This window comes from Rhyacophila brunnea, unplaced genomic scaffold (assembly GCF_057557595.1).
Source record: "Rhyacophila brunnea isolate RB1 unplaced genomic scaffold, BYU_Rbru_1.0 scaffold_3, whole genome shotgun sequence".
In the NCBI taxonomy this organism is placed as follows: Eukaryota; Metazoa; Arthropoda; class Insecta; order Trichoptera; family Rhyacophilidae; genus Rhyacophila; species Rhyacophila brunnea.
Genome location: NW_028232965.1, coordinates 9,620,025 through 9,633,553, shown reverse-complemented (window position 1 = coordinate 9,633,553; position 13,529 = coordinate 9,620,025). Strand labels below are relative to the sequence as shown.

The window sequence follows — 13,529 nt, the reverse complement described above, 5'->3', positions numbered from 1 at the left end:
CTCGAAATGACCCAGTAAATGCCCAAATAATCTAATAATTTCAATAATCGTTATTATATCTAAAAGACTCATTTTTGTGTACTAAATCTCAAATAAACGTACATTTTTATTATCATATTCGTTCTGGGACAACGATCGAACATTAATGATTTATTTTTCGAGTGCAAGCATAGAGTTTCTTTAGTAATGTTTTGAATATTTTACTTTATTGCCTATTGCCAAGTAAACAAAAAAATGGTTCAGAAAAGCGTTTTGCCACTTTTGTGGACTTGCTTCGACTGCATAATTACGCAATCATTTAGTGAAAAAGAAAATATCACTACCTAATAGTTCCCTCCAAGCCAACTCGCCCCGTACCACACTCGGTATTAATCGAGCGTATCACGTGGCACTATGTTTAGATGCGAGTCATCATCAGTTATTTACGCCTGAGAATGTCTCAGTAGCAGGTTCCCAAGACTGAGGTCCCCCGCACTCAAGTATGTTTTGACTGAGTTTACAGAGACTTTCTAATAAAAGTGCCCATGGAAGAGAGGAGCACGGGGAATTAACGAACATAAATGATTATTACTATTAATTAATTTACCTACCCATCAATTTGAGGTCAGCCTCTCTTCTGATTTGGTGTTCTCGCAGAGTATGATCAGAGGCACAAGATGGTTCGCTGACAATTGTCCCTGTTGAACTCTCCGGCCTCAATCCATAGATCTCCGCCAGCAACTGTTCTATCAGATACTTAGGCTCCTGAGGTGTTATCTGGAAATATACATAGAATGGTAGAATTGTAACTTACTTAGAATCCTCAAAATCAGTAATGGTTACGGTCATGGCACCCACAAGTCTCTAGTCTGGGGGCCCGGGCTCAGGAAGGGCCTGGCGTGACGAGTCGACCAGTGAGATAAACATAGATCACAAATTTGCTTTAATAGTAAAAAAAATCGCCTGCGGCGCTATTTTACTACATTGATGTTAATGATTAAAAATATTTGGTCGTACGATGCAATATTTAATTGTATTTTAATGGATATACATATTAAAAATACACCTTTATTTTACCACGTATACCATTTGGAAAACGCTACTACAGTAAGTGCGTCACACTGCCTTTACCCTTAGCGATAGGTAGGGGGGGCCGCCGAACATCTTAGCCTGGGGGCCCGCTTCAGGATATGGGGGCTATGGTTACGGTACTGTAAGACGACGGAGATCTACTTTCAAGGATGCAATTTTTTAAATTGTTAATAATTTCTTTATTAAAAAAATATTGATAATGCAATAACTCCCATTTTTATCAAAATGGAATAAGATTTCGGCAGTTGTTTGTTTCCTATAGTTTTGGATTAATGCTTGTCAAAAATAATAATATTTGTTTGAATTCATTAGATACTGTTTATCACGTCTTCTTAAGTGGATGAAACCGGTTCTGACCATTATACAAATATTTTAATTAAGTACTATTTATTGTGTCTTATTTCAATTAATAAACAATTTAATCATATCTTATGTCATAACTTTATCAATATATCATTAATTGCAAAGATATAAGCATTTTTAACAGATTGCCAGTTATTTATCTTGTAATCGACTTATCTGGAGTTATAATTATTTATTTCTTACCTACCCTGTACCTTTTTTACACCGATAAAATATTATTTTCATTATTTTGTTGCACGTTGATTATTATCAGACAATATTAATACATTAAGTATCTGTTAATAACAAAAAATGAGAGTACCAACATGTTCCATTAATTGTAATTAACACATTCAGGTCATTGATATAAATGTAATGTAATGATGTAAAATTATAAATAGTCTGGCATGGTTATTATTGTTATTAATAATAATTATCGAAAAAGTCTTTCAGTTTATAGAAAAGAGACGTACCTACCTACCTATTAGTTAAAATATCTAAGGATTGGTAAGAAAGAATGCATTACAATAGTTTATATATAAGTACATATTTTATATTAGCTATGGTTCTACGACATATTTTATTGATATTATGCATCCAACATCTGATATAATTAATTAGGCATACAGGTGTATTATGGCATCGTATGATTTTAATAGATTTTATTATATCATAATTTGATAAAGAAATTTTCATATTGAAGTATATTTATTTATTGACTTTTTGACCCAATACAAATTCTATGCTACAGCTATTGGCATATGTATAGCATAATTTAATATTGTTTACCTTTTTTGTCAAGCTGGGTATGATCTTTGGAGTTTTCTTATTCACATGTCCTTTTGAAGCCATTTTTTGGCGATCGGGATATATATTTTTTCGTTTATTTATAGGAGAGTCAAAAGAAATCACAGGGATATTGTATTCCATTCTCACAACTTTTAAATTGATTTTACAAGAACTAGACATTTTTATGTTTATTGTTAAAATAATAATACCACAAATATCAAATTATTAAATAAACGCTGAATATTTTAACGTTTTATGATAAACAAACGAAGAGTAAGAGTAATTTGTATCTTGTTTTAATTATGTTTTTGATTTCACACAATGTGTTTGTTATTTTTATTTATTATCGAACTACACCAGACCGCAGTCGCACACGCAGTCCGGGAAAAATAATTAAAATCGCTATTGTCAGACGATAAGCAGTGTATTGGGTTAAATGAACAGTTTGTAAAATAATAATTGTTTTTGGGCAGCTCTTGTTACCGTATGTATGCATGTCACTGCAGAGATATTCATATATGTTGTAAATCAATAATATGTATTATGTAATTAAATTAATATTGTAAAAATACGTATTTGTACAAAAAAATGTAGGTCACCAACCTCTCAGTAATGATGTCCAATGTTTTTTTTAACGTTAGAATAGCTTTAATTTTTTTTTAAATAGCGGAACTAAAATTGTATCACTACTACTATAGAATATATAGCATAGACAAAGGAAACAATCTTGAGAATGGCAGACTGACTTCGATAACTGCGTTCCAGCGTCCATTTTATAGGTAATTATAGAGCGGTGAGCTCTCAGCTGATCCGAACATTAACATTATACTTTATAAACAATTATGTCATTCAACAAATAAATAGAACAAATTCAAATTAAAAAAAAATAACGATAATTCATCTCAGAATCACCACCGTTTACACACGTACGCCTACGAACCACTAAAACTTTTTATTGAATATTGACATGGATATAAGATTCATATATTAAGTATTGCAAATATACCTTAAAACTTGAATCATAGACGGATCGATAGCTTAAATGATAAAAGCACTCACTCGGAGAGTGAAAGACATAATAGGAAACAATAAAAAAAAATGTTTTGTTCACAGATACCATTAGGATTAATGCTGGAATCTAGTTAGATACCTAGGGCTTCAAATGGCCGGAGCACACCATTCAAAAATAATCAAATTCAGTACTTTATAATATGCAGGTACCTATATTAAAAATTGTTATACGAAACTTGCCGGAATTACAATAACAATTTTTTTTGGCTTGTCATAAACCTCGATTTTGCATGCCACAAGTTTAAAGAATGTTTTTCCATTTCAGCGCTGAGCTTGGCAGGTAAACAAAAAACTGACATATTTTTTTAAAATTTCATAAATATATTAATAAATTATCGAACGCTCCGAAACGGAATTTAATGGTATATGGTTGAGTTAAACGTAGAGAAGCTGGCGCCAGAATAGATAGAAATGCCAAAGAGATTCGAGATATTTTACATCCATTAAATGTTGTTGTATTAGGATAGGATACTCAACTACTCAATAGTGATACTCTGTTATGAATTTTGACAAAAAAAAACAATATTATTTTAAACGTATCACGTACCTACTTATGTTTAAGAGCGCTTAGTTATCAAGAATTATCATAAAATGGGAAACGATGGTTAGCCATAGGTACAAATTTCCGTAATCATAATAATTGTCAGCTGTTTCTGCCAATGTAAGCGATAATGAAATAACCGATTGTAATGTTTGCATTGCATTAAAGGTTTGTTTCGATTGGAGTCCTGCCAGCCCGCATGTTATCAACAAGTACTATATATGCAAAGTACTTCCTGCCTTATCCGTTAACTGCTTATGCCTTTCCACTTTAAACTTAATAAATTTGTATAGGTATGTCTTAAGCCTTGTCCATACCAATATACATTTGTCCGCAAACAATTATTGTTTGTTTATTTATTACGCTGCCTAATTTACATGCACATACATTTGTTTGAAACTCAGTGCATGGTTCCACGTCATGAAAACATTACCTACCGTCAATTAATGGTAAATATCGTACACAATTATGTGATTTAATTAAAACAGCTTTCTATGAGACCAGGAGTCATTGCCTTTCTGTACGTCACATCTGTAAAAAACAATATTATTTAAAATATTTTATATACTCGTAGTTACCATTTTGAAATATTTGTTTATGGCAGATGTTAGTCGGTGTGGACTATGCTTTACTAAGTGTCCAAGAACATTGCTTAATAATACTTTAGGCCTGTTTCAGACGGGACACCGGTGTCGCGCTCGATATACTATAGGAGGCCTTTGTATTCGAATAAATGGGCCTTTGTATTATGTTTATAAACGCCCCAGAGCTAATGAGTCAACGCATAATTTCGGGTTATAAATTAGAACATAAAACCGGATGCGGTAATAAAAACAAGTGTATCGGCGGCTTGAGAATGTAGCGGCCGACGGAAAAGTGTACCGGACACTAGTTGACTCATTACCTCTGGGGCGTTCATAAACATAATACAAAGGCCCCTTTATTCGAATACAAAGGCCTCCTTATTATATACGGGCATGACACCGGTGTCCCGTCTCAAACGGGCCTTACAGTCAGTCCACACCCGAAGTACTGTCACTAATTTGTTACTTACTATTAGTATGGATATTATTTCCTAGGTGTATAATATCAGTATTAATTATAGTATTTGTAATAGGTCTATTTGTGGTGGCCTATTTGTTTAAATAATAAAATGAGCAGGTACGAGCATCAAAAACACATAACTGACATAACTATAAGTATATAAACGAAAAATGATTTGAAAATGGCTATAAAATAATTACAAGATAAAAAGAACTTTTTATATACAACGTTTTTAAATTTTCTGTTGAATCGTATAAACTTGACTTGACGATCAAAAAAAAAATGTATTTGATAGAAATAATACTGAAATGTCACTTTGACATTCATATTGATTTCCATAGTAACGCACGTATATATTAATAATTTAGTTGCTAGGACCCCAGACCCCTGTGTCGAAATAACTTTTCATATACAACAGAATTAACTGAAAATGAATTTAATTCTACTTTAAGATGGCCAAAAGTATTAAAAAATGCATTGGCATCGTGTTCTGACATATTCTAAAAGTTTCAAATGTCTAGCTAGTTGGGAAGATAATTAAAAATCGATTGTAAGAATTGTACCGGACAAAAAACCACCGGACAAATAAGAATACGAGCTAAGAAAAACTTTGTACAATTTAAAGAGGATTTATGCAGGTTTATGAATGGACTGTTTATCAATTGAATGGATAGTGTTATTGTGTCTAACCCAGAAAGAGAAAGAAAATAAAGCAGTCTTTGAATGAAAAATATTTCGTAATATTTTTGGTATCATACTAGAAAATGTGTTTACAGAATAAAAATGAAGCGTAAGTTGGACAACTTAGTTGAACAGCAAACCATTGTTAGGTATGTAAGATGAAATTTATTAATAATGTGTTGATATTATTAAAATATCCAGGTGACGCCATAGATCCCTGCCATATAGGTATTTATTTATACATACGGAGAGTAACCTAGTGGTTGACAAAGACAGTGGATTAGTTGTGTGTAGAGTTGGGTATTTCCCGAGAAAATCTCAATCTCGAGATTTGTAATTTTTAATTCTCGAGATTCGGGATATCCAGAATGAATTCTTGAGAATTTTCGAGATATCGGGAAACTTAAAAAAACCTGTCAAAATCCTAAAATCAGTGTAAAAACAGACAAATTCCAAAAAATATGAATTCCCGTCGGGAAATTCCCGAAACCCAACTCTAGTTGTGTGGAGCTGATGAAAGAGGAGTGTAACATGATTGAACGGCCTAGAAACTGGAAAGGATTGGTGGAGAACATTAGTCAGCGGAGCAGATCTAATTCTTTCAAGGGATGTAACGCTGAGAAAGAAACATAATATTGAAAATTGATTAATCTTCAATAAAACGCTCAATGAGAAACACGAATTTAAAGAATCATTAATGTTTCAAAATTAAAGATTCTAAGCAATGGACTGCACAAAATTTTAACATACATTCCTGAATATCCAGTGAGTTATATATTATGTTTTTGGGATAAATTCTGAAAATTCAAATACCTTGCATATCATATACTTACCTATTATATTATTATATTTACGTTGGTAAGTATTAAGCTCATTAAGAGTGAAATAATGGAACGTAGAATGTATTCTAAATGCATTATTTGTAACAAAAAAAACACTCTCTCTTCAGGGCATAATTTACTGGTCATAATATTTTTTTATGTAGGTTTTCAATTTTTCAAGAGACCAAATCATATCCATCTGTCAATCTAAAATCTTTTTTTTCTAATCTATTAATTATTGTAGATGTTTCACAGAATTTTATGTGATATAATTATTATTCCAACTTTGATTTTGTTTCATGGGTGCATGCTAATAAACTTCCGTCATAAATTAATTGTGTGTTATGATTTCTTTTGCGGTTAGGTTGCAGTGGTTATTTAATCATTAATTGCTTATAAATTAAAATTACAGGTTATGCGAAAGAATCATTCAGTATTTTCACTATGATCAAAATTATTTTACACTACGAGCATTCTATATTGTGACAATCGATATTTTTATAAATGAAAAGGCCTTATTTGTCATAATAATATCGTTGTCCCAAAGGGCACTTGTGACACTTTGACGGTTTTTACTTACGAATGTTGTTTTGTTCGTATTTTTTTTTCTCTACATTGTAGAAAAAATGGCTCTTGTGGAGCTAAATCCATGAAATCACAATTTATTAAAAAAAACCAAAGTCTCTTGTGTATTTGTAAACTAATTTTCAATTAACGTATAATAAAAATGGGTACTGTTCGGTTATACCGGAGGCAGCGGAAAACGCATTTTGAAAATAGCCGTTAACTGGATTATTTGTTAGTTTGGGTTAGTTAAGGTTCGGTTAGGTTGGGTTAGGTTAGGTTAGGTTAGGTTAGGTTTGGTTAGGTTAACCTAACAAATAATTCAGTTTATTAATTATATAGTATAGTACAGTATATTAACCGAACAGTACCAAAGGGGACCTTGTGACGAGAATTTTCTTCACAAGATATGAAAAATAAAAAATAATACATTTCAATCTTTGAGTAAGTCACTTTCAAAATATTAAGAAATAGGTACTACAAATGTTTTTTTTTTCACTCAAAAAAAACTTAAAATGCGTTTTTCTCAAAACTCTATTTTTGCACAAGTGCCCTTTTGCTTTTGAGGCGACAATATTATTATATAGTTCTGGTTGAACTACAATAGCACTGTGCTCCGCCTTAAGGGTGAACGCAATGCCTCTACGAGTGAATTTGAAAACTAAAATTTAATATATTTTATTGATAATTTTAATTTTAAATAATCACCATAATATTTAAACACATTAAAAAGATTTTTATACTTTTAATTAAAAAATAATCTTTTTTTTAATAATTTAGAAAAAAATAAGTACATAAAATGTGAATTTTTGGAATTTATTTCGTTATTCAAAACAACAATATACAGCTGATACTGAAAGACTCCTCGGATCCAGACCTCATGTGCCCTAAAGATGAGGAAGCGTAAAAGAATTCTTCCACCAATAGTTGTAACTGCAAGCCAATTGCCAAAAATCATTGATCCATTGATGTTGTTGGGGATTTTCCCTCTCAAATAAATCACCACAAAAGACTTATCTCTTTTAGAGATAAAATAATTTTCTTTTTTAACGTAACCGAGTTTATTTAGAGAGGAACCCTACAAACATGTAATACTAAATTATATATACCTACATTTTATGTATACACTCAATATCAACTTCTTAAAAAATGTGCAGGTGTTTAAAAGATCTTCTCAGAGTTTAGGTTTAGAGTAATGATAAGTGATAAGTAAACATTAGGGGATAATCCAAAAAAAAATTGTAATACGCATTTCATTTTTTTAATACGGTATCCTAGTAAGTATTTTATAAAATACATTAAGATAATGATATATTTCTTTGAACAAGGCGGAACAGTGTCATGATTTGTGTAATAGCAATATACTGCTCGTCTTTGAAACTGTAGGTGCGTGACTTCAGTTCCCGCATCTGTGTTTTTCAATGTCTGTTTGATCCATAATAATAACCCAATAGACTGCACGAATTCTTAACAACCATTCCTCCTAAAAAATCTGTTAATATAAAATACTCAGAAATAAGCTATGTTTAGTTGCACAAAAATAGATTAATATATTAAATTGTTTCCTAACCGATATGTAAATTATGGGAAAGCGAATATTATTTATTCATAAATAATGAGAGAATCAATGTATAAAGGGTTACAAATAATGTATTAATTGTCGTACATATATTTCTATTTATAATCAACGAGAAACTATTCAGTGTAATAACAATTAATAAAATTGGTTATTTCAGATGAATACTAATGACTTGTGAATGTTGTGAAAGTTAATCCCAAAATCCCGGGATTCAAACATTTGTAATCCCGTGCTGGAATCCCTATTGGATGTCCACATGTTACTCTTATGAGCGAAAATAGTTTTACACGCAGGTACAATATCTTTAAACAGATAAGGTAACTAAATTTACCTATTAATAAAATAATAACGTGGAATTAATAAGGATACGCCATATTAATGAAGCCGCTCATTTGTCTTTTGAATCCACGAAATCCCCTTGTATAAACAGATAAATGAGTTTCGTTGGCATAACAACGAAATAAATTAATTTTATTTTGTCGATTCGGTTATCAGTTCCTGCAACACTTCTACATGCTTTGCGGTATTGGAAAAGTTGAAAGTGTTAGAAAGATTATTTTGTTTGCCAAACTAAAATATAAATCGAAGTGAGTTTACGGAGATATTTTGGAAAAATATTCATTGCGATTTTTTAATAAATATTTAGAAAAAAGCGATGAATTCATGTCAAGTGCATAATGACACCGGGCCAGGGTGTGATATCCTGCAGTCAATAGAGACTTCTCAAAGGCCTCCTGAAAGATATGAATGTATAAGTAAGTGAACCTTTTTCAATTTATTACAATTTCATTGTGAGAATGTGAAAAAATCGTGAAAGGTCATAGATGTAAAAGTAAATAATAACTTCTTTTTTTTTTAAATAATTCTGTCGAGAAGAGAAGTAAATCTATTTTTACCGTGGTTCAACGTGAACTAAACAAATGTATGTTATAATGTTGGTAACAATTTAATAGCAGTATGCAAATTAAATAACTATAAGTACTTTTTAATTGATTACGTTAGTACACATTCGTTATTTGTGCAAAACATAGATGTCAACATTATGTTAAATTCAATGAAATTGCTTCGATTATTGATATATTCCACCGGTGTGGGTTTTATAGAACTTTACTTTACCGATGTGCGCTATGACGTAATGGCGTCGCAATGATAAAATATATAGGTTCTAAATTTAATAATAAATAATTGTTGTTATAGAAACATTTGACGGGTATGGAAGTCAGTCATCAAGTCAACACCCATTTTACAGGACTACGTCTAAGGAATATGGGTGGTATGTTCCCGGTAAGCGGTACCATATTTTTCTTTTAAATATTAATTGCATAGTGTTTGTTGCTTTTCAGCAACAAACTTTTTTTTTTGAGTGAATGAAATTTTATTTAAAAACTTGAAATTCTCTGCAGTTGACAAAATAGTTAGCTATAAAATAGCGCCACTGTTAATTTATAATAATATTACACAGTAAATTTAATGTGATCGATTGGAAAAGTGATAATTATGTACATTAAGGGGGATGCTTCTACCTACCAGAGGCTCCTAGCGGAAAAATACGAAACTTTTTTTGATAATGTACAATTTCAAGTGTATTAATTAATAAATATGTACCTATCTGAAAACATGAAAAAGAAAAATATTTTTTATTTTAAGTCGAAGATAAACTTACAATTATTATTGTAAAGAAATGTTATAAAATGTGAATTTGTAATAGGGCCGGATCTTATTATTACATTAAATTTTATGGTCATATTAATTATTACTAAAATTTAGTTTATTAAGTTTTAAATTTTTCCTCGTAAAGATTTTTGACTAATTCATATTTTTATATTTATTTTAAAAAACATCGATTTTTATAAAAATAAAAATGTGTAGGTATAACTTGAAATCCTTTTTATTTATATCAAATCGAACTTAAATATTGGGACCATACCTAAATAAGATGTCATATAATAATAAATTTATTCAATCGTAATAGTTATTATCAGACAATAATAACTATCAATATAATTATTAATATTATAAAATCAATACTATCGACTTAATGAAACTTTAATTGCAATTCTCACTACAGAATCGAATTAACTGTATTAATTTTTCATTCGTGAGTTCGCACAGTGCCTGAAGATGCTGAAAGGCAAAACCCGGGTCGCAAAAATGTATCAAATGGACTAGTACAATTTATTGTTATTTTAATTATCATTGGTGCTACATCAAAGTGCGATATTATATCCTCCTTCCTGTCCTGGAATACCAGCTGAACACGTTAAAGGTTTGGAGGTCTTTTTATACTCCGTATAACCAAAGTCGTGGTTTTCCAGCACGTCGCCGTCCCTCTGGCGTTATCGTTTCGACGCTAGCGTGTTGTTGGTATCCAGATCATCGCAGACACTGTACAGTTTGTGAATAAACCGGCGCCACCATACTCCATTATCAATACCGCTATTTTTTTACAATATTTAAAAAGGAGCTTTCTGAATTTCTCTGTAATTTTACACTGACAGTACAAACGTAAAATACCTCTCAGTGATTGACCTATTTTGATATCATTTCAGGACACCACACAATACCGAGTGTCTACTTCCCCATGCAGCAAAAATTCTCCAAGCATTTAGCAGCGGCGGGGATGTACAGGAATCACTCCCTCAACACTGTAATGGACCCTCCTCCATACAACTGATTCAATACCGATATTTAATAATAATTATGATTGTATCGACTGAAATATACAGTGTAGACGTATAATGTCGTTTCCCTGTGCATTACATATTGTCATGATAATAATGCAGTAAGATAATATTATTTGTAATACATAAGTATACATCCTTTTGATGATTTTTTTAATATACCAGTGATAACCTAACCTTGTTTTTCGTATTAGTACCCTTGAGGCATCTTATAAAATCTCGCGGAACATTTATAATCTACTTGTAATCTAATTGTATTATTCTTTTTCTTTTTTACGGTATTCCACTGGGTTCCAGTTGGGTTGGTAAAAGAAATATATTACAATAGTCTTTTATACAACTAAATTCCTCAATTTCTGTGTTTTCACTACTACCTAGCTGCTAAAACCTTCTCTTGTCCATTAGAATTCTCTCTACTTCAATAATAACCTATAACAGCGATTTCCAAACTGAGAGGCGCGGAGTGTTGCAAAGGGAGGCGCGAAAAGTTTAACTCAATTTTAATGTAGCCACAGGTTTGCAGTTGCATATGCATAGTTTATAAAACGGCCGCTAGTTATAAACTACATAAAAAAACAGTCGTATAAAAAGTTGTTTGCAAAAAATCTGTCTTAAAATATGGAGACTAATTATTCTATAATACCTTACTTCTATACCATTGTGATGCGCGCTGGCTACGAGTATCTCGTGAAAAATTAAATAAATGGGTCAAATCATAATGTTGAAATTTAAGGCAAATTTGTTTAGGAACAATAATTTTGTTATTAAACTTGTCTATTAGGTTGAAATTTAAAAAAAATGAGTGAATACACCAATGCAAGGACCACTAATACATTCACTGATTTAAAAAGACAAAGTGAAGGCATTCGTAAAAAATTGGAGCTTTGGAAATCAAAATTACAAAAAAATAAGTTCGCCATGTTTCCACATTTAAATGATTTCTGCGGCAGATATATTGAAGCAAACAAAAATCTATTTATTGAGTTCTTGGTTAGTTTGCTAATGCACTTTTTCCATTATTTTATTAATAGTAAAAAAAGTCGGCGCTGCTCTGTTTCAAAGCTATTAAATATTTTAAATATGTGGTTGTGCGTTGCAATTTGATGTGATACCTAAATGATGATTGATATACTTAAATGATAACTCTCGTGTATAATTTAGGAAACACTACATTAGAGGACCACACTGCCTTTAACCGCAGCAATAGGTAGGTGAGCCCGCCAAAGATCCTGGCCTGGGGGCCCGCTTCAGGATATGGGGCCCATGATAGTATCCATTTGTTAATGAACGATGATGAATTTGGATTGACTACTGTTGAAATTGATTGTGCTAATAAACAAGTAATAACGCCGACGGTGGCCGCGCCGCTTAAGCGTTGGACTATAACGCCGTGGGTCCCAGGTTCGAATCCTGGGTCTGGCAAGTACACATATTGTTTTTCAATTTGTGTGTGAGACAGGGTATGGACCTAATAGGTTGAGCAAGTGGCTGACATCCATTTCTCGTAAAAAACAAAATATGTTAATACAATCCTCTACTCTGTGGGCCTTGATTGAGATATATTAGGATCGGACATGGTCGAAAAAAAAAGTACATTCATCACATGAAAAACAAATTAATTTAAAAATTAATATAATATAAGTACCTAGTAAAACCTTGGTTAAAGTTTGGAAACCACTGACCTATAATGCGATATATAAGCCCAAACAAACTCACATTTTAAAATATACACAAAATAGGCACAAGTTCTTCTCAATCTTTGACTCATTACTGAGCCTCTCATAATTTTCATGAGTTGTTTTCCAGTTGTATCTGAACTAAGACGAGCAGATTGCTGACACCAATAAAGATCCCATCGTCAAATGAAATTTTCATGTATGATATTGCATAAATACAGATAGTTTAACTAAATCCTATATTTTATTTATCTGGAAATGTTGATTTATTTCAAAACAAAAAAAAAACGAAATTAACAGGAATGCAATGACACGAAATATTATATTATATAAATTGAATCATTAAAGTCAATACTCTTCTTACTAGAGGCACCTAGCTGGAAAATACAAAGGTTGCAATTTAGACATTCTTTTGAAACAAATACGTAGGTATCTAAAACATTAAAAAGTTTTTTATTTAAAGTCAAAGATAACCTTACAATTTATTATTTATTAAGTTTTCTCTAACGTAGGTACAGAATTTTTTTTCATAGTTTAAAGGTTTTTTTTTTTAATTTATTTAAAAAAACTATTGATTTATATTAAAAAATTCTCAAATTGCAATCTTTATGTAAGTATGTATTTTTCCGCTAGGTGTCTCTGGTAGGTGGACTATTCGCCTCAATATTT

The 13,529-nt window shown here is 31.3% G+C and overlaps 2 protein-coding genes across 2 annotated transcripts in view; one reads left to right on the top strand and one right to left on the bottom strand.

Annotated features, from left to right (window-relative positions):
• The window catches only part of LOC147067853 (uncharacterized), a 66,869-nt gene extending 64,285 nt beyond the window's left edge, over positions 1–2,584 (bottom strand). Inside the window, exons 1-2 of the mRNA XM_085951994.1 lie at positions 2,203–2,584; positions 591–756 (exon numbers count right to left, since the gene is read on the bottom strand). Of these exons, the coding sequence (XP_085808120.1) occupies positions 591–756; positions 2,203–2,382 (346 nt within the window). The 5' untranslated portion in view covers positions 2,383–2,584. The remainder of the gene's footprint in view (positions 1–590; positions 757–2,202) is intronic.
• A 5,233-nt stretch (positions 2,585–7,817) lies between these two features.
• Positions 7,818–11,177, top strand: LOC147067852 (piercer of microtubule wall 1 protein). The gene is made up of 3 exons (XM_085952487.1): positions 7,818–7,827; positions 9,701–9,787; positions 11,053–11,177. The coding sequence occupies exons 1-3, from the start codon at positions 7,818–7,820 to the stop codon at positions 11,175–11,177; spliced, it is 222 nt and encodes a 73-aa protein (XP_085808613.1).
• The last annotated feature ends 2,352 nt before the right edge of the window (positions 11,178–13,529 follow it).

What these genes read in the sequence shown, in the direction of transcription:
- LOC147067852 (XM_085952487.1), top strand. An exon ending in ATATGGGTGGTATGTTCCCG is followed by an intron (nt 9,788 to 11,052) that starts GTAAGCGGTACC and finishes ATATCATTTCAG; the next exon opens with GACACCACACAATACCGAGT.